Below are 22,320 nucleotides of genomic sequence, written 5' to 3'. Positions count from 1 at the left end.
AAAAAGTACGATGCTGAAATCTTGAAAACAGAAAATTTCATTTTTAAGAAATGCAAAATACATGACTTGCCAGTGGTATTCCTTTAGGGAATAACAAAACCAACCAAGTTTTATCTTGCTTTTTACTACTTTCAATCTATACATGCTAATTTAGCATAACTAATAAAGTGACTGTCTTGTAAACATGCCTGCAAGCTAATCAGTCCAGGTTAACTAGGCACCATCTTCCAGTATAACAAAAACAACCAACATACACACCAGGAGTGCAAAACAAGGGACATCTAGTTGCAATTTGTAATTGTGCTATGTGTGAACCCCTCACCTTCCCCTTGTGTTGGGTTTACCACTCCCACCTAATTTAGACAAGTATCGTTTCTTACCTTCTCATATGACAGCAACCTACAGGAACAAGCAACCACAAATTAATGTATATTTACCTGTATATAAGTAAAATTCCTGCGCATCACGGCTATAAAGTTCCAAAATTCTCAGATGCACATATAAATGAGCTGCTTTGAATCCCCACTATGCTGTCCCTTCTCTCCCCGTGTTCCTTAAAATACTGGAAACTGTTTTCCTAGATAATGTTGCCCATAAACACACTCACACACCCAAAATTGTTGCGTTTCTTTATTTCTGTGTCATGTAACATACAAGGAGTTGAAGAACAGCTTGATGTGTGACCATAAGCAATTTTTATACAGGCTTATAAATAGAGAACAGCATTACAGAAGAAAATAGAATTTGATAAAAGGATAAGGGGGGCTATTCATTGGGTATTTCCTCACAATAGCTAAAAATGAGACCTCCATGTACAGAGACAATAGATACCCAATTACCAGACACTCGGGGGGGTAGGAGGAGAACGGCTAGTTATCAACAGATTGCTGTGCTTGTGTATTTCCTAAAGGCAGATGGCTTTGGACTAGGTTTTGATCTGATCCAGCCAGGAAATTCTTTTAATTACCTGTAAAAAGAATCCAACACATGCTGAGGGCGGCAGTAACCACCTGGGCAAATCCCTTAGCCAAGTGATTCCTCCTTATTATATGCAACATATCCTTAGCATGTACTTGGTTAATAGACACCCTGGCCTGATATGTTAAGGTCTGCCTTCCTCACCCAAACTGATTTTATACGGAAAGATGTCCAATGTCTGTTTACTGTACCTTTTGCTTGTGAACTAAAGATAAATGGCTTCAAACGGGGTAGCTGCCTTAAGCCTGCTGCAGCAAACACAGTACTGTCACATCTCACATTGATTTATTGTGGCGTAAGCTCTCCTGGACCACGTAGGGCACAGCACACGTTTTTGCATGCCCAAATGTCACAGGTTCAATCCCTGGCATTTACAGGTAGGGCAGGGGGGAAAACAACCTCTGGAACAATGCAATCTGGGGGAGGGAACCTTAGGCCCTCCTGAAGTTGTTGGAAGTGTATAAGCCCCAGCCGGCGGAGCCATTGGTCAGGGGTGATAAGAGTTGTTGTTCCAAAAACATCTGGAGGTCTGCAGGCTCCCCATCCCTGATATAGACAATACTGAGCTAGACAGACTTAATGATCCAAGTCAGTATAAGGCAACGTCCTATGTTCTTAGTGATGTGTATGTTTACTGGAAGACTTTCAATTAGGTTTTCCGGGGGGGGGGGGGTGTTCCAGAGAACTTTCTGATGCCCTAAATTGATGGAGATCTGCTTTAGCATGTTTAATTTACATTTTGAGTAAAAGGAGATGATTTTATGTGCTGTATAAATATCGCATTTTTCCCCCCAACAGCCCAAAGTATTAAGTGAAATATTGGGTGGGGGTGGGTGGGGAGTCAATAAAGCAAATGTGTTTAAATGTCATAGTCGGAACAAATTCAAAGGTTTACATAAAATATTCCAATAAAAATTATTTGTGACTTAATAGCATATATCACCTCACATGGTTTAAGTTTTAGGGGAAGGCACTGAAACCTGTCAACGCTAATTTTCTGCACACCCAAAAACTATGTGTTTATATTATATATGCATGCATTCTCCCAAGGGATCGTACCGAAAATAATAATAATTAATAATAATTTCAACTCTTGATACTGCATAAGTTAACTAGTTCTGTATCTGTTTATTATGTTACTAATTTTAAGGAACAACTTGTTTTTAGAAGTGGAAAATTCTCCGTTTCAAAATATTTCTGGATTTCTTATTTACAAAAGTTTAAATCCTACACTGCTGCTTTAAATTGATTACGGCAGTGTTTACTTTATCAGATGCATAAAGGGTCATCTAGAGGCACACAAGTACCGAAGAAAAGTTGTAATCAGTGGCGCCAAAAGGTCACGAAACATGAGAGGCAGATGAAAGTCTGCTGAATCCAAACAGCTACAAGACCCACCACCAGGGCTTTTGTAGACCTGATATCTCTTACATTTGGGCACACTGGTTACATATATGTGCATCTGCTAACTGATAATCCTATGTGCATCTGATCAAGAGGACTCTAGCCAATGAAACCATGACAACAAATCTTTCAGGTGTCATGGGGCAATCCTTTTTCCAATCTTTTTTCCACTGTGCATTTGCAACTTCAATTCAGTAGCAAATGTCTATAAAGAAAATATGGGGCCAATTCAGATGCTTCTGCAATGGCTACAGCAAGGTGAGGTGTAGGAATAGGTCTCAGGATCTACAGTCCTGCAGCTGCCGTGATCCTTCCTCTTCAAAACGGGTGACGGAAGTGGTAAACATGTTAATCATCATTATGTAGAAAAGCCAAGACATACATTACCCGCCCCAATCAGCAAGCAGAGGTGGGTGTGCTGCGTGGAGGGGACAACTAGAAGAATACACCTCCGAACTTCCCCTAAAGATGTTAACAAAAACACCCGTGCTGCAAGGTACCAAAAATACAAAACGCTACATGACGATTAAGAACAAAACAAGACCAGATGCGACTCCCAACACGACCAACTATTGGGGGAACCAAAGAGCCCATGGCACCTAATCAGAAAACAGGAGACTTACACTATTTCACCAGAAGTTCTGTGCACCAACACAACAGCCACCTAACCTCCTACACCCAACTACAAGAGTGCAACGGCAAGAGAAGCAGATTTCTAACGAAACATGTGAAAAGTGACCCGACCCACACAAACAGGAAGCCTTTCTTGTTCGAAAGACTTGGGTTTGTTTTTACAGCTCACTTAGCGCCCTAATTATACTAAATCTTGGAAAAGTGGGAAATTTCTAGAGTAACTGTGGAAGTGTTTGGTGCTCACTAGCAAGAATATTTTAAGACCGAAATCTCCCCTGGCCAAGGGACGAAAAGCTGTATTAGCTACTCCAGCCTTTCCCATAATGGTGCTCTCTAGAGGTTTTGAAGTGCAATTCCCATCAGCACCAGGAAGCATAATAAGCCAATGGCCCTGCTGACACCATGCACACAGAAAATGCAGAAATCATACACTGCAATGCTGCATTTCCCTAGAAGAGCACAATTCTAATACATTGTTTAAAACGTGACACCCATTAACTTAAAAGGCCAAAGTAAAAAACATACAGCAAAGTTTGAGAGGTGATTTGGAACTACAATCCGAATTTGATCATAACCAGAAGAGAATTGCAATTTTGCTTTATCTTCTAACAGGAGGATGAGAGTATGACATCAAACGCAACAGGAGTTTCCCTCCTACAGCCTCCCACCTGCGAGCACATTTTGGAGGTGCATAGGAGTAGAAGGAGGAACCCCACTGAAGTGCAGTCCCTTGCATAAGCAGGACACCACAACTGGACATCCTCACCCACAAAAATTATTGTTCTGTAATCCTATGCATGTTTACTTGGGAGCAAATCCAACTGAATTCAGTGTGGGACTTGGATAAATAGGCATAGGATTGGGTGCAAATCCCTAAATCTTTCAGCAAGTCTTCAACTAAACACCTCTGTTAAAAGCCATCTGTGTATAAGAGCTGCCCAATTATGCAAATACAGTACCGCAAAAAAACCTACCAATTAAAAGAAAAAGGCCACGGTCAAGGTGTCTCTTGAAGTCCAATGCCCAAATCTTCAAAAGAGTTTTCTGCCTCAGTCTCAAACTGTGAATACTCTTAACAAAGTGAATTGCAATTATTTTTCTTACAGTAACAGATTGTTCACAAATAAATTCTAGAAGCTCCATTTGGAAAATGCTGTTAGGTCTTAGTCTCCATGTAGACTGGAAAATGGATCACGTGGGTGTGAGGAGTTTTCCCACAGGGTACCCTCTTCAGACTAAAAGTTGCCTCTTTTTCACCAGTACTCTGCTCATATGATTCAGGCAGGCTGGTCTTACTTCCAGAAGTTACCTCCTCTCTGTTTTACAAGATTCCCCCCTTCCCTCTGTGCCTCGTGTCACAGCCCACCGCAATCATTAGAGCGCTCCAACCCTCAGGGAAGTCTTTTCAGGGAGCCTTAGGGGCAACCCTATAGAGGAGGAGGAGGTGGCAAAATCAGTTTACATCAGACCATTTTAGCAGGCAAAATATGGTATAAGTGTTGGAAGTGAATTTTCACACCTGGCTCATCTTTAGTCCATATGGCATAGGAAGTTCTCACTCAAGGTGTGATCAGGCATGGTTGGACTCAAAAGGGTACGCTCCGAGTTCAAGTTCATGTGTTTAATATTATTGAAGACTAAAACAGATTTCACGTTCACTCGGAACTGTGAAATATTAAAAATGTTGACTAAGGCTGCAAGCCTACCCTCCTTTACTTAGGAGCAAGTCCCACTGAAATCAATAGGACTTACTCCTGACTAGACATGGTTGGATTGTGATGTAAGTCATTGTCAGCAACCTATTTTCTTTTGTTAGCCCCTTTTAATAATTCTTGAGAACTACATCTTCACACGGATGTATTCCATTCACCTCAAGGAATTTCTTGAAAAGAAATAGAGTCAATGGAATATCTTATCAGATATTTATACAGCATTTACAAAAAAAATATTCCCAATAGGCAAAATGTTGACATTCTACTGATTTCTGCCCATTGTAAAAGAGGCCGAGTTCAGAAGATGAACCACAAAAGATGTAACAAGCAAATATACAGATATTTAACTAAAGTACAGCAGTGAGAATATCTATTTTAAGTATTGATGAAATTTCAAGTATTCTCCCCCTTAACAATGGATCTTGGATACCAAGTTAAATCAAATGTATCTCTCAATGGTCATGATTAAAAGTTTTCATATACATAAGCTTCATATATTTTATATTGTTTTTAAGATCACCATCTTACAAATTGCCATTATCCAGCCAGAATCTCTTAAGTGGTGTTTCAAGAGAAAAAAAATTAATTTAGTTGTATGAGATGTTCTGATTTTACAAGGAAGTTTAAAAAAACAAAAACCCTAATAAAACTGAATTCAGACTTTGGATTGGCACAATTTAGACTTTTTTATAAAAAAAAAAACCACTAAAGCAAACAAGTATTAGAGAACCTCAAACCAAGTGATTCAGGAAACTGAAATAATCAATGTCGTACCATGATTAGAAACCCAACTCTAGATTAATAAAAAGAATAACACCGTGTAACAAAACTAGAGCAAACTTTGCATCTGAGGTACAAACCAGATTTTTTATAGCACAGCTTTTTGACCTACAAATACAAGGTCAAATCAAACCTCTTGTCATACGGTTCGAAAATGTCATATAACAAAAGGCAAGCCAATAATCAGTTGTGACCTGCCAAAATATTTACCTCACTAGCATCATCTACAGAGAACTTGGCCATTTGTACAGAGGGATTCTATATGCACATTGAGCAAGTTTTGAGTAAAAAAAGTGACTATATACAAATCTGTACACAGAGCCAATGGTATGTTTTCCAATTCACAGATTCATCGACTTAAAGCAGTTGTCTTCAACTTGTTCAGGTCCGAGATCCATCTTAAATCCCAACCTAAAATATGATACCCACTTCGTCCCCACCCCACCCCGTTATTTCATCTCCCAATCTTATGCATTTTGTTAAAATAAGACCCTGAAAGAAAACAGTGGCCGTACCATTGGGGCGCCCACTTTTAGATTGAGACATAAATCGCTTCTGAATCTGGATCGTTGAGTTGAAGACCAATGACTTAAAGCAAGATACCTGAGATTTCACAATAGCTTTAGTTTCCTAACTGCAATCCTAAATATACATCTCAGAAATTTAAAAAGATACCTCCTTTGAATATGTGCATTATTGTTTTTTCTTTAAAAAAAAACTATACAGAGCTGAAAAACAATGCCCTTGCTATGTTGTCCATTTGTGTTGCTGCACCTTCAGGAATGTCCACATACTGGAGAGCTCGCCACTGAAAGCAACAGCGGCAGACCAGCATTTGAGGAGGTGCCTATAGGAGCCACATCGAACAAGCAAACGCCACAAAACAATACTTTAGTGGGATGATGTGCTTCCTCCTCCAGTTACTGAATACCTGGGGGGGGGGGGGAGAAATGGTGTCATGAAAGCAAAACCGGTGATCAAGCTATTTTGTGATGGCAGTTAAGATAATGCTTCTCAAGCCTATGGCTCTAGAGATGGAGGCAATCTCAGAAGATTCCAAAATCAATCCAAAACAAACCCAAGTTTGGGAAACGCTGTTCTAAAAAGTGCCCAGTTGGCCCTTCCCTGCCCCTCATATGCTCTGGTAATTTTACTCTCTTTGCAATTTGCTATACTCTCATAAGACATTTGCTCAAATCCAGAGTTTGTGGATGTCTTAAAACCTGCCACTACAGTGGAACCTCGGTTGTTGAACGTAATTCGTTCCGGAAGACTGTTCGACTTCCAAAACGTTTTGACAGCCAAGGCGCAACTGCAGGTCGGCAAAATCCACTGGGGGAAAATGGAGCAACCCGCCTCGGAAGCCGTTCAACTTCCAAGGCACGTTCAAAAATGGAAGAATTCACTTCCAGGTTGTCGGCGTTCGAAAGCCAAAATGTTCTACTTCCGAAGCGTTCAGCAACTGAGGTTCCACTGTATACCCAATCTGATAGCAAACAGTAAATTAGTGAATAACTCAAGACTATTCCTTAGATTAAAAAGTCAATGGTTCTGCTAATAACTTATGCCCTGTGACATCCTTGATTGTAGGAATGTTACCCCACTTAACTAAGTCATACAATATTACCTAATAAGCATGAGATCAAACAAGCAGAGATTTCTGCTAGGAGAATTCACATCTCCTTCTGGCAGAGAATTCAGGTTTCATACTCCTTGGCCATGTGGGTTAGGATACCATTGATACATTTATGTTGAAGGAACCACACTGAATTGGGTAATACTGTTTCCTGCTAGGTGGCTTTACTATTACCTCTGAAGTCTCTCCACGAGCTCTGTCACCATGGTATCTGAAATGCCTGGACATGCTTCTTCAGCCAAATAGATAGCCTCTCTCAGTTCTTCTATGGATCCCATGTTCCCCCCGCAAGCTTGACTCCTCTCTTTCAGCTGAATCAAAACAAAAAAAGGGTATTAGCCATGTAACCATTTGAAATGCGTATACTGTACAATCTAAATGAGCAAAAGAGTTTTTTAAAAAATCAAGTACCACCACACTTTAGATCTACAGACTGCATGGAGATCTACAACGTAAATTGAAACTATTGTATGTTATCAAGCAAATCTCAAGGAATCTCTAAAAGCATGAGCAGGGCTTTAACTTGACAGCTGCTTATAAATGCATGGTTTAAGAGCCAAAATGCAGGGCAACATTCTACACAGACACATGTATAGCAGGGTCATGTCCCTTATTTTCAGTACAATAGCCTTTCCCATCCTGATCTCCCTCCCTGAACGATATGTTCCCTTTAAAAGCACCAGGAACTCACAGAAGTAACCAGGAGGCTGCTGTGCCAAAAAAGGAAAGTAATTTTACTGCACAAATAAATTGCCTCTAATGGCAACGAACACATTTAGTGAGTCACTAGGCTACCTTTTCGTTGGGAAAGAGTCCTTTTTCGTCTCCTAATAGGAATTTGCCACTCCATGCCCAGGAGTGGTTAACAGTTTTAACCCAGCAAAATAAAAACTGCAGAATCGAACACACAGCTAATATATAAAAAGCAGCCATGTGTGTGTGTGTGTGTTATGGGGAATGGTTGGCACCTCTCACACCACAAGGTGCTTCTCTGGCGCTGTGGGGTACACGGGTGGCTCTGTGGGTTAAACCACAGAGCCTAGGACTTGCCGATCAGAAGGTCAGTGGTTCGAATCCCCGCGATGGGGTGAGCTCCCGTTGCTCAATTCCTGCTCCTGCCAACCTAGCAGTTCGAAAGCACGTCAAAGTGCAAGTAGATAAATAGGTACCGCTCCGGCAGGAAGGTAAACGGCGTTCCCGTGCGCTGCTCTGGTTCGCCAGAAGTGGCTTAGTCATGCTGGCCACGTGACCCAGAAGCTGTATGCCACCTCCCTCGGCCAATAAAGCGAGATGAGCGCCGCAACCCCAGAGTCGGCCACGACTGGACCTAATGGTCAGGGGTCCCTTTACCTTAAGAAATGTGGGCTGCACTACAGCAGCTGCCCCCCACCCTCTTCAAAATAGAGGTGGGAGAAGGACTTCTACTGCTTTTCCTTCTGGCTCACTAACGTAACTGCTAATATCCCCACCTCCCACCATGAGGTCTTTAAAACCAGGAAGGGAACGGGGAGCAGAGGGGGCAGGAACAAATGCCGCTTCATCACAGCACTGCGTTTCTATAACCAGGGTTTCCTAAACGTGGGTCTCCAGCTGTTGTTGGACTACAACTCCCATCATCCCTAGCTAGCAGGACCAGTGGTCAGGGATGATGGGAATTGTAGTCCAAAATCAAATTGGGAGCCCAAGTTTGGGAAACTCTGCTCTAACTCTTGAAGTCCAGAAGATGGACAGCTTTATGAAGTACTCTGCAGGCAGTAATGTGTACTCCCAACTCTGGTGCATATTAAATTCAAGTTTCGACAGTCTATCCCCTGCTGCTACCTTGGTGTAACCTTCCCCCAACATGGAGCTCGCCAGATATTGCTGGACTACAGCCCCAATCATCCCCAGGCGAGGTGGAAAGGATGCCCTAGTGCCTTTCAGCATCAAGTCCTGGTTCAGACTTACATTTCTCCCCAAATCCCCCTAGACTTAAGCTAGGAATCTGCTCTATCTCAGCTCCAGCCTCCCATCTGCTGCGCAGCAAGAATGCTGTTGATCTTCTTTGCAGAGTTATTGCAAAGACGGGATAGTCTCTGAGCTTCTGAACAGGGCTACATAGATATTTAATTGTTACTACTACTATTTCCAATATGAAGGGATCAAAATATCACTGCAACTCAGGGTTTCCCAAACAGGGGTCTCCAACTATTTTTATACTACAATTCCCATCATCCCTAGTGGTTAGGGATGATGGGAGTTGTAGTCCAAAATCTGCTGGAGACCCATGTTTGGGAAACCCTGCTGTAATTCTCATTTTTTTAAAAACAAAATCTTGCATTTATCCTATATGTACTTAAAGAAGCAAAACTAATTACATTTGTTTTCCTGTATTTTCTCCCATCATTTCTAAAGCGGGGGTGGGGAACACCGGGCTCAGGGACCAAATAGGTAAAGGTAAAGGTACCCCTGCCCGTACGGGCCAGTCGTGACCGACTCTGGGGTTGTGTGCTCATCTCGCTTAAGAGGCCGGGAGCCAGCGCTGTCCGAAGACACTTCCGGGTCACGTGGCCAGCGTGACAAAGCTGCTCTGGCGAGCCAGCACCAGCGCAGTGCACGGAAACACCATTTACCTCCCCGCTATAAAGCGGTACCTATTTATCTACTTGCATTTAAGAGTGCTTTCGAACTGCTAGGTGGGCAGGAGCTGGGACCGAGAGATGGGAGCTCACCCCGCTGCGGGGATTCGAACCGCCGACCATACGATCAGCAAGTCCTAGGCATTGAGGTTTTACCCACAGCGCCACCCGCGTCCCTCAGGGACCAAATACACAGACTCTATTTGTTGCTTGGGACGCTTCCCCAAGTCCTGCCTCTCCTAGCCAGACCACAACCCTCACCATGCCAGGCTCCACAGTCTCTCTGAGAGCATCTGCCTGGCTGGAATGGTTCCTTAAATGGCAAAAGCACCTCTAGTTTGCCAAGAGGGAGGAATGTACGTATACAGAGAGACTTTTGCATGTCAGGAATGTAGCCTGCTATACAAAAGAGAGGATCATATATTTTGCTCCGCCCATTTTGTACCTGGCCCCACCCACCACAGGCATGAGTCGCCCAACCAGGAAGGCTGACCACAAGGCAATGTGGTCTTCACGTTGACCGGAAAACAGTGAAGCTGATGGAAATTTACCTCTGTGAATAATGGCGATATGATTGTTGATAAGCACCGAGATAAAGGACGCCTTTGAATGGTATTTTCCTTTGGGAGAAAAAATAAAGAATTCCATAATACATCAAGCGAGATACATATACTGAACATTTTCTCATTCTTTTCCTATATTCTACATTTTATGCAACACACACTTCCAAGTACAAATACATCCAGAATTCATTAATGCATTATTGCAAGCTGAAATTCAATTTTGAACAAGTGGAACTCCTTCTGTATATCACATAACAAAAGTTCTATTACAAATAACAAGGAAATGTAGTTAAACAGACGATTAACTACTTTATGTAGCAAAGCGTACTTTAGGATTATGAAATGTTTCAGATGTGCAATACCAAATAAGTTAAATTTGAGGTGGGTGGGAAGTATGTATCTGATGAAACTTCAGGAAGGAGTTGGTTTACTATTTGCAAGAATATGAACCAAAGCAAGGGAAGACATTACAGGAACACATGTGCATATGCTTAATGCGTAAACAGGGGCACCGGCACACTGAGGATGGCAAACAACTGCTGCATCACTGCCACATGCCAACCCAGGCATAACCTTCAGCGGCACTATTACAGTGGCTGCTGCTAGCATCATCAGACTCTGTGATAGGGATAGCATTAAAAATATCCCATCTGCCAGCTACTTGTCCCAGAGATCTGGCAAAGTCCCTTTTTCACTGTTGTTCCCAAATGCCCAACACCCGGTTGGTTGTCAGCCACGGGGGAACCACAGCAAAAGGGGCTTTGCCAGCCCTATGCTTAGCACTTGGGAAGTGCCGCACACAGGAAACTGCTGCTTTGAAAGCCCTTTTTCTGTACTTCCAAAGGGCTGGCAAAGCTGCTTTCTGCAAGGATCGGCTGTGCGATCAGGTTCCAGCTGTGCCTATCTGCCCCACATCTGACACCACATATAAGGTCAGGTCTGGGGTAGGTGGGCATGGTTTGGGGGAAATTGCCTCTCAGGCCAAACTGGGACCCTTGCCGGGTCAAAATTGGCCCAGGGGCCAGAGGTTCCCCAACCCCATTTCGTTTCACAGGAATTTCAACGGAACCTATACTTAGGAGTCTGCACACTGAGTTCTGAATGTGCAGAGAGTTACAAAGGGTTGCGCCCAATGCTGCTGTTCTGCTTGCACAACCAACACTTGCTTCTGCAACGGAACGTCCCCCTCTTCTCCTCCTGCAGCCCTCTGCACACCTTCTCAACTGCTCCACAAAGTTTAGGGCAGGGGTCGGCAAGGTTTACCTCGCCTGGGCCGGTTCACTCCAGCGGAAACCCCTCTGTGGGCCAGATCCTGTGTGTGTGTGTGAGCACACGGCCGCGATTTCTGGTGTTTGCGTAGACACAATTTCCGGAGTCTGCGCAGGTGCGATTTTCAGCGCCGCAGAAACAAGTTCCCGCGCTGCGCTGTGCCTGTTTAGCGCAGCACACGGAGACTCGCCAAGCGGGCAGCTCAGGGGCCGGTTTAACAACCCCCGTGGGCCGCTTGTGGCCCATGAGCCTTAGGTTGCCTACCCCTGGTTTAGGGCACCTCCTGGAGCTACCGTATTTTTCGCTCCATAGGACACACTGGACGATAAGATGCACCTAGTTTGGGGGAGAGGAAACAAGAAGAAAAAAATTCTGAACCCTAGAAGCCAGAACAGCAAGAGGGATCTGGTTTCTGGGATAGCCTCTTGCTGTTCTGGCTTCAGGGACAGCCTGTGAAGCCTCCGAAGGGCAGCGGGGTAAAGGCACCCCACTGCCCTGCAGAGGCTTTGCGCAGGCATCCCCAAGCTAGAACAGCGAGACCGTCTTCCTGTTCTGGCTTTGGGCTTAGCCACGCAGCCTGCATTCGCTCCGTAAGACGCACGCACATTTTCCCTTACTTTTTAGAAGGGAAAAGGTGCGTCCTATAGAGTGAAAAATACAGTAATTTTGTGGCTGCACGGAGAGGAAGAGCAAGTCCTGTTAAGCAAGAGAAACACTGCATGCAGCATTGGGTACAGCCTGAAACCTCACATGTAAGAGCCGTAAGCTGTGATAATGAAAGTTGAAAAGCATGTATTTCTTCTTAAAATACTTTCAGTTTCTTGTTTCCTCCAGTGTCTGTAAATACCTTGTTCCTTTCCCACTCGTGTAGCTGAGTAGCTCCATTCTCAAGGTTCTTGGGATCTTTCTCTCGGATTGTAAATATCCAGTCGCCTGAATCACTGCCACCCGAGGCTTGGCCATCTGTTTCCCTTTAGCACAAATATTTTTTCATGGGTTATGGCAAAGAAAATAATCACATTGTTCATATGATCATCATCGGCTGTTAATAAAACTAAACTGGCAAACTCGAACATGATTACTTTAAACCAACGCTATCACCAAAATTCAAAGTTTTTATAGGCAGAAAAAGCGATCTGAAATAGGTTTTTAATAATTAGGCGCCAGAATTATTACATCCAGCATAAATTACAAATCTGCTCCATGATCCATTTCTGGATTTATACAATCTTAATAGGTAAAGGTGTGCTGCGCTGGCTCGCCAGATGCAGCTTGTCACGCTGGCCACGTGACCCGGAAGTGTCTGCGGACAGCGCTGGCCCCCAGCCTATAGAGTGAGATGGGCACACAACCCTAGAGTCTGTCAAGACTGGCCCGTACGGGCAGGGGTACCTTTACCTTTTTAATAGGTAAAGGTAAAGGACCCATGACAGTTAAGTCCAGCCGCAGATGACTCTGGGGTTGTGTGCTCATCTCGCTTTATAGGCCGAGGGAGCTGGCGTTTGTCTGCAGACAGTTTTCCCAGGTCATGTGGCCAGCATGACTAAGCCGCTTCTGGCGCAACCAGAGCAGCGCACGGAAACGCCGTTTACCTTCCCACTGGAGCGGTACCTATTTATCTACTTGCACTTTTGGCGTGCTTTTGAACTGCTAGGTTGACAGCAGCTGGGACTGAGCAACGGGAGCTCACCCCGTCGCGGGGATTGAAACCACCGACCTTCTGATTGGCAAGCCCAAGAGGCTCAGTGGTTTAGACCACAGCACCACCCGCATCCCACAACATTACATCTTAGCAGCATGCAACATTACATCTTAGCAGCATGCAACAAGCCCAACTAAAGCATGAGTGTTTTGGTAATTTGGTAATAACACTCCTATACTTCATGGGGGGGGGGGGTAATTTTAAAGGTTTTTTTTTATAAAAAAACAACAACAACAACCAGATTAACAAATTTAACAAATTTTAAGATTAACAGTTTAAAAAATAAAAATTAATTTCCAACTGAATAAATCCTTAGAGGTTGACTTCCCACTCTTATCTTCATGGTGTTTTTTTTGCCGGACCTTTCCTGCTGCATTATACAAAAAAAATCTTATCTATTACAAAACTTTGATAAAAATATTTTCATAATTCTTTCTCAAATCCCACTCATGGTTTCATTTATCTATGATGCTACCCCAAATAGTCCCAAAGAACAACAACAAAGAACTGCACTCTTAAAAAAAATTCCTTGTCTTGATCTCTTACTTGCTGTCCTCATGTTCTTTTACTTCTAAAATCCAACTTTAATTAAAACTTTCCCTCCCACACTTCAGATCACAGGTGACTGCTCCTCCAGAGTTATTTCTGGTTACCCAAAGCATTGAAAAAGGAAGGATTGTGTACATACAGGGGTACTTCGGAAGTTGAACGAAATCCATTCCACAAGTCTGTTAGACTTCCAAAATGTTTGGAAACCAAGGCATGGCTTCTGATTGGCTGCAGGAAGCTCCTGCAGCCAATTGGAAGCCGCGTCGGACGTTCGGGTTCCAAAGAACGTTTGCAAACCGGAACACTCACTTCTGGGTTTGCGGCGTTCGGAAGCCAAAATGTCAGACTCGCAAGGCGTTTGGAATCCAAGGTACGACTATACTCTTAAAGTTACGTTACTTTTTAGCAGTTTAATTTTGAGTATGCCCAAGATATGTATATTTTTTTTAAAGCTTGCCCCACCGCATCTGCAGTATTCTCCCGCTTTCCCGCTTACCCATCTGAATCTTCAGAGCTGGAGTTATCATGGTTCTGCTCAGACTTCCATCTTTTATGCCTGTCGATGAGATCTGTCAAGTAAGAGGTTTTCTTTGCATTCCGTATTATAAACTTGTGCTTCAGCAGTTCTTTTGCCGTTGGTCTCTTAAAAATAAAACAAGTTGCTTTGCTTAATACACTTCAGTTGATTTGCAAGGAGATAACTGAGAAAAAGAAACTGAAGTCCACCAAAATGCTAAACATACAGTCACTGAAGACAGACACTAGCCATTGGTTTATTCTAAGAAATGTGTATTTGTGGCTAATGAATGCTTAATTCTCCTGTATTACTTTTATTCCTTTCTCAGCATATAGCAGGGGTAGGCAACCTAAGGCCCGGGGGCTGGATCCAGCCCAATCAACTTCTAAATCTGGCCCACGGACGGTCCAGGAATCAGCATGTTTTTACATGAGTAGAATGTGTATTTTTATTTAAAATGCATCTCTGGGTTATTTGTGGGGCATAGGAATTTGTTTGTGGGTTTTTTTTTCAAAATATAGTCCAGCCCACCACATGGTCTGAGGGACGGTGGACCAGCCCATGGCTGAAAAAGGTTGCTGACCCCTGGCATATAGATTTCACTAATAATATACATAGGTGGAAAGATGAGCCATAGTAGACTTTAGGCATGGATTCATTGATACTTTTAAACAGACTCGTCAATGCAATACATGCACAGGTACCTAAATCCCTAGCTGCCAATCAAGCGTTTCCCTATTCCACATTCCAGAAACAACCATTGCACACAACAGGAAGGTTGTCAATGCATTGGCTGAAACCCTTCACCCCGCCCAAGTGCTTCCACGACAAAAGTAGTTGCTAATCAGTAGTATAGATCGATCATAAAAAGTTAGAAACAGCTTAAAATGTAGGTAGCTTGTAAACCTCCATCAAAATATTTTGATCCTAGAGAATATAAGAAAGCTAAACAATTTTGTGGAAGTGACACCTGTTTGTCATCAGCCTGAACAAAATGTGGACTGAATACACAAAGTGAAACCCACATGAACATGGTTTTGGCGAAGATTTTTGAATTTGAAAGAAACCCTCTCAATTCTCCTTTATCTTAACTGAAAGAGGCTGTTTAGAATGAAATGCTGCGGCAACCCAGTTGGATAGGTGAGGTACAAATAACATTATTATTATTATTATTATTATTATTATTATTATTATTATTACTACTACTACTACTAAATTCAATGTGTAATCGATTTTTTAAAAGTTAACATGGGAAGGAGAAAGGCAGACATTTTCACGATAAAGCTCCACAAAAAAACAGGGATGTATCAGAATAAAATTATTTTGTTGTAAAAAAAAAGTATATACAATACACAGAACGTTCAAACGTTATCGAAAGTTCAGCCTTCCATTTTCGTTAAACAACATGACCAAAGGTATATGGGGTGTGGAAAAACCATAACAACTTACAAAACTTGGGTCCTTGTTCAAGCAGGCTTCAACGAACTCCTTCAGAGGTTTGCTGTAGTTTCCTTCTAATGTTGGTGGGTTGTTCTTTGGGATCAGGAAGAGAACTTTCATGGGATGCAGCTCTGAATGCGGAGGCTCACCTTTCGCAAGCTCTATGGCTGTTATCCCCAGTGACCAGATATCTGCCTGTAACACAGAAGCCATCATACTTACAGGAGGGAGACAAAAAGGGAGCCCTTTCGTTGAAACCAACTGCAACATTTCATTCATTTCACTGACTGATCATTCATGAAACAAGCACACCCTTCCCTCTGCATCTTAATTTTAGGTATTTGAAATAAGCACTCAAAATAAACATGTCTGTTTTTCAAACCCGTTTACGTAAGAATTCTGGAAATATTATAATCCTAAACACCTGCGTGAGCAATAAGGGCTATACAAAAGGGATCCAGGTAAATCCTCCTAAGAAAATTTCAGTGGGATGTACAGTCTGAAGGTCCTTGTGTGAGAGACAGGGAAGCAGAAATCTCTCAGGATGAGAGGCTGGGAGAAGAGAGGAACACCCCCAGGTGAGAGCTGGGAGGACACGCCCTTTTCGGTATGGGACAAAAGTTAAGATATACTGGGGAGAGAGGATCCTGTACTTTTTATCTCTTCTATCTTTTCTTTCTTCTTTTATTCTCTCTCTTCGTATGAGTGTGTGCACATGTGTGTGTGCTTGTAACTAGCTTGTCTTTTATTGTACTGTGATAAGTGTTAATAAAACATACAGTATATATACAAACCTATATATAGAAAATATACAGTGGTACTTGGTTCTCGAATTTAATCCGTTCTGGGAGTCCGTTTGACTCCAGAAACCGTTCAAAAACCAAGGTGCAGCTTATGATCAGCTGCAGGAGTTTCCTGCACTCAATCAGAAGCTGCAGACGCCACATCGGACATTAGGTTTCCGAAAAATGTTCGCAAACCGGAACACTGGCTTCCAGGTTTACAGTGTTTGGGAGCCGGTTTGTCCGGGAGCCAAGCTGTTTGAGTACCAAGGTACCACTGTGTGTGTGTGTGTGTGTGTGTGTGTGTGTGTGTGTGAATATCAGCATGGCAGAATAATATTATTTCACCTAACAAAGACAACAGAAGAAAGGATTTTCAGGCCCGACTCTGAACCCTAAGCAGTCTTGCTTTAATCTTACCTTTGAATCATACGCTGACTGCTTTATTACTTCTGGTGCCATCCAAAACGGTGTACCCACAAAGGTATTTCTCTTTATTTGTGTATCAGTTAGTTGTCCGGCTACACCAAAATCTGCTAGTTTGACTTCTCCTTGTTCAGACAGCAGCACATTAGCAGCTAGAAAATATTTTTTTTTAAAAAAAAGAATGTTGAGTTCGAATGTTTAAGCTAAACAGGTTGACTTAGTCAAGGACCCACAGAAATAAGGACTAGCTTATGTGATTTGATTTCAGTGGGTCTTCTCTAACCATGACTAAAACTAGATCCATCCCAAAGCATTTGAAACATAAACCCTACAAAGTTTTACCTTTAATATCTCTGTGGATTTTCTTTTCTGAATGCAAATAATCAAGTCCTTTCAGAATCTCTCTCAATATCGTAGCAATCTGGATTTCATCAAGAGACCCTGGTTCTAACTAGGAGAAAACACAACAGATTATTTTTCCAAGATAAATGTCGCACAAACACAGCTGATAAACCTTTGTGGGTGGGGAAATTGAAGTCAAGAATTTTAGACACCTCATACACAATAGAGGAGAAAACGTGAGCGATCAGCAACGACACAAAGCTACAGAAGTATTTATTTTGACCTTTTCTGCACATCCATGTTCTCAGGCAGTGGCATCACAAAAAGCCAACTCTGGGTGTAAGCTTTTCCCCTTGGGAACTGGGATAGGCTGGGAGGAAGGCTGCGAGGAATCGGAGGGAGGGTGGCGAAGAATCAGGCTGGAAGGGAATCTGCTCCCCTGTAATCAGTTCAATACTGAATCACTTGTGGAGTTTTCTGTGTTTGACTGGGCTGCTCTAGGAGGACAGAGCCATTTGAGGCAAACAGCCTCTGCTCACTCATCATTATTCCAATTTTATTACAGCGGATCATGGCTCACAGTTTTCCTATTCAATATCCAAGGAAGATGATTAAGAATGGGGCATTTATTCCAATAAAAATCAAATGACACAATCAAAGTACTTTTTCCTGTATTATTAAGCCAAGAACTAATGGTTCAGGTACATAAATTTACCCTTTTACTAAAGTTAGTTAGCACAAATTTATGAGGCTTACATGAAGCTGGCTTGGAACCATCACAGTGAGGGTGGGAAATAAATGCAAGAAATAAATAAATTCCTATTGGGGAGATCCAGTGTAGCAAAAACTTTTCTTCTTCCCAACTTCTTCCCAACCGCAGAATGCCGCAGCGAGACTCCTTACGGGGTCCTCGCTGCGAGATCACATTCACCCGGTGCTATACCAGCTGCACTGGCTCCCGGTGGGGTACAGGATCAGGTTTAAGGTGCTGGTTTTAACCTTTAAAGCCCTATACGGCCTAGGACCCTCGTACCTACAGGACCGCCTCTCCTGGTATGTCCCACAGAGGAACTTACAGTCTTCAAACAAAAACATCCTGAAGGTCCCAGGCCACAGAGAGGTTAGGCTGGCCTCAACCAGAGCCAGGGCTTTTTCGGCTATGGCTCTGATCTGGTGGAACACTCTGTCCCAAGAGACTAGGGCCCTGCGGGACTTCACATCTTTCCACAGGGCCTACAAGACAGAGCTGTTCCACCAGGCACAGCCTGACTCCCTCCTTTGGCAAACTTCACAGAACTTTAGCCTAATGGTTGCCATCAATTTGAGTTGAATTAATTTTATAATGAAATGATTTTAGAATGTTGTACTATTTTATTGTTGTGAGCTGCCCTGAGTCCAGCTTCGGCTGGGGACGGCGGGATATAAATAAAAATTATTATTATTATTATTATTATTATTATTATTATTATTATTATTATATTCCCCCTTGCACCTCCTATGCACTCTCAAGATATGACCTGGGGGGTTGGGGCACACCGGAGCAGTTTTTGGGGGTGCAGGAATGCTGGAGAGGAAAGAAAAGCAGCTAGATGTCTTTCTGTTTAAGCAGTCGGACATCACTGTAGATCACTCTGAATTTATAATGCACATAGAAACAACTGCAAATTCAGATAAATACCCTTTAGTTCCATTACTATAAGCTGATTACTTACAAGGTCAAGAGCAGAACCTCCGCCAAGATATTCCATTATTATCCATAATTTTGTATCCTGTAAAGGTAGAAAAATATTTATCTAAATATCAGCCAAAAAAAATTAAGATTTATTTATTTTTACATAGTTTTCATTAATGCTTTATATATAAGTAAAAAATAGTGCCCAGTCCCTTTTCCTTTTGTGCCCTGCCTTTTAAAATGTAAGCCTGGGGAGCAGGGATTGTCTTACCACAAATATTCATAGGCTACTCTAGGAATTGGTTTTTACTGAAGGGAAATATATAAACACACACACACAGCTCTCTCCTGCAATTTTGCTTCTGCAAAACTAAGAAACATATACTTTTGAGGCCCTTATCCTGGAAATAAGTTCTACTACTAAACAGAGTGAGTCTTCAGAGTAAACACCCATTTTGTAAACATATCAAACAGTATCACTTTGTATGTCAACTTAAAAATGATGTGTTTCATGTTAAAGCAGTGAAATAAGTTTAGGTTTCATAAGAAAACAATTAATGGATATATTTCAATTTCCCCAAAAGTTTCCGTTTTCTTCCAAAAGGGGCAAATTGTCTTGAAAATTCCAGAAATTTTACACCCATAATTATATATATACTTGAGTAGAGTAGATACATCCGTAACTATATATATACTTGAGTAGAGTAGCTTACAAGCTATGTTCCAAGGATCCCTAGAGTTGTCCAAAATCTCTTCAGGGGTCCCTCAAACCAAAGATCAATAATGGTTGGCAGGTGTTCCTCAAAGGACAGCTTGCCCATTATTCCAATCTTTGTCTACAGTGGCTTAGGACCACAATCCCTCAAGGACCACCTCTTTCCATATGAACCTACCCAGACCCTGAGATCATCTTCTGAGGCCCTTCTTCGTGTGCCCTCTCCTCAAGAGGTCTGGAGGGTGGCAACACAAGAATGGACCTTCTCTGCAGTGGCTCCCCATTTGTGGAATGCTCTTCCCAGTGAAGTTCGCCTGGCACCTTCAATATATATTTTTAGGCACCAGGAGAAAACTTTCCTCAACATAAGAAGGTTATTACGAAGACGCCATTTCCTCTTTCAGCAAGTCTGCTAAGCGGTGGTTTTTATCCTAATCAGTATCTGTGTTAGATCTGAAATTTTTATATATGCTGTTGTCTTATACATGCTTTTATTGTATTGTGAAATTGCTTCAACGTGCTTCAACAGAAATAATTCATAAATGAAGCAAACAACAACAACACCATTAACATTATTTTGCATTTCTACCATACGTGGATCTCAGGCTTAGGATATTTTTCCAGCACAGTCATGGGTGCACAACCTCAGCAACCCTACACTTAAATACCATCCAAGCACAATTCACTGCCAGCAATCAGTTTGTTTAATATTAGCAGTTCCACGGACTCGTGACTCATTCCCTCCAAATACAGAAGCAAACAGTTTCTTAAAGAGTCAATGGATGCAATCCAAAAAAGTCTGCAGCTCACTCAACATGCGCATAAGAGATTTTAACTTTTCTTTTTAAGGCAACTACAGTCTCGCCTCCTCAGCCATCGAAGCTGCTTCTTAAATTCCCAGAAGTTGCAAAAGCAGTTTGCAGAGAGGGGCAAGGCTGTAAATTTTAAAAATAAATAGAAAGTTCTGAGTGCTACATGCACTCTTTTGTGTATTCAAATGCGCTTTCAAGGCCAAAAAGCCAAACTTGCCTTGCTTGCAATACTGCTGGCTCAATTAAGTGAAGCTATTTACTGAGGAAAATATCCCTTTATACTCTGCTTCTCTGACAGTTGAATGAACAAATATTTTGGCCAACATACAATATCATTTACAGATAGGTAGCCGTGTTGGTCTGCCATAGTCAAAACAAAAAAAATTCCTTCCAGTAGCACCTTAAAGACCAACTAAGTTAGTTCTTGGTATGAGCTTTCGTGTGCATGCACTGTGTGTATCTGAAGAAGTGTGCATGCACATGAAAGCTCATACCAAGAACTAACTTAGTTGGTCTTTAAGGTGCTACTGGAAGGAATACAATATCATATTTATCATGCACTTGAAACATATACAGTGGTACCTCAGGTTAAGTACTTAATTCGTTCTGGAGGTCCGTTCTTAACCTGAAACTGTTCTTAACCTGAAGCACCATTTTAGCTAATGGGGCCTCCCGCTGCTGCCGTAGCACGATTTCTGTTCTCATCCTGAAGCAAAATTCTTAACTTGAAGCACTATTTCTGGGTTAGCGGAGTCTGTAACCTGAAGTGTATGTAACCTGAAGCGTATGTAACCCGAGGTACCACTGTATAATGAAAGGGATACTATCACAGGGTAACCCTGGGGACAGGGTCTTCTTATTCTGCGAACACAATATTAGTCGATATAGCAAATGTTATTTGCAACTGCTTTTCACCAGCTCTCCCCCTCAATTTACCAATAACCACCCCCCCTTAACCTCACAGAATCATAGAACTGTAGAGTTGGAAGGGACCCCCAACATCATATAGCTCAACCCATTGCAATGCTGGAATCCTGTCCACAACTGTGCCTTGGTGGGATCGAACCACCAACCTTCTGGTTCAAAGCCAGATGGATTGATCCATTGCACCACCTAAGATCTCAATCCAAATGTATTGCCCATGAATGTCTTATCATCATTTCAATGACTGTAAGGGGGAGGGGGTTTACTACATTCTTGAGTATTTGGCCTATTTTCAGAGCAACGGTGCCTCTTTGCCCCTAGTCTAGAAATAGTTTTCTCTATAGTTTGTTCCGAACATGGAAGATGATATTTATGGAGGAAGAGCTCAGGGAACTACCCTGTATCCCGCAAATGGCACAAGGAGGAATTACAACATTAAAATATGTGGGCATGAATGTAAGTTTTAGAACCAAAGAAACAGTTTGGGGGGGAGCCAATATCACATGTGCTGCATTAAAAAGGTTATTATAAGTAAGAAAGGACAGGTGATTCATGCTAAGTCTGCCATTATATTCAAATGGATTATGTCTGTGTCATATTCAACTCTGGTCACATCCATTTGGGACAAAACACCTGGAAGTATCCATAGAAACAAAATAAAGATTATTAGAGGCCTAAAACTGATGGCCCATAAATAGCAGGAGGAAAAACCAATATGTTCAGTTTGGAGGAGAGAAATGGGAAATAAGACTTCTCAAAAACAAGGCTGAGCTTTTCTCCAATATGAGATGGCAACATCCTGCACCCACAAAGGGCTAAGACTCACATTACGAAGAATTTTTGAAC

The 22,320-nt window shown here is 42.3% G+C and overlaps 1 protein-coding gene across 1 annotated transcript in view; it reads right to left on the bottom strand.

Annotated features, from left to right (window-relative positions):
* Positions 1–617: 617 nt before the first annotated feature.
* STK24 (serine/threonine kinase 24) overlaps positions 618–22,320 on the bottom strand; it is a 40,592-nt gene continuing 18,889 nt past the window's right edge. The window contains exons 3-11 of the mRNA XM_028728265.2: positions 19,064–19,120; positions 17,352–17,460; positions 17,004–17,161; positions 15,811–15,996; positions 14,341–14,486; positions 12,441–12,564; positions 10,313–10,381; positions 7,318–7,454; positions 618–6,438 (exon numbers count right to left, since the gene is read on the bottom strand). Coding sequence (XP_028584098.1) covers positions 6,399–6,438; positions 7,318–7,454; positions 10,313–10,381; positions 12,441–12,564; positions 14,341–14,486; positions 15,811–15,996; positions 17,004–17,161; positions 17,352–17,460; positions 19,064–19,120 — 1,026 coding nt within the window. The 3' untranslated portion in view covers positions 618–6,398. The remainder of the gene's footprint in view (positions 6,439–7,317; positions 7,455–10,312; positions 10,382–12,440; positions 12,565–14,340; positions 14,487–15,810; positions 15,997–17,003; positions 17,162–17,351; positions 17,461–19,063; positions 19,121–22,320) is intronic.

The sequence above is a fragment of the Podarcis muralis genome, chromosome 4 (assembly GCF_964188315.1).
Source record: "Podarcis muralis chromosome 4, rPodMur119.hap1.1, whole genome shotgun sequence".
NCBI lineage: Eukaryota > Metazoa > Chordata > Lepidosauria > Squamata > Lacertidae > Podarcis > Podarcis muralis.
This window is presented reverse-complemented; position numbering and strand designations above follow the sequence as displayed.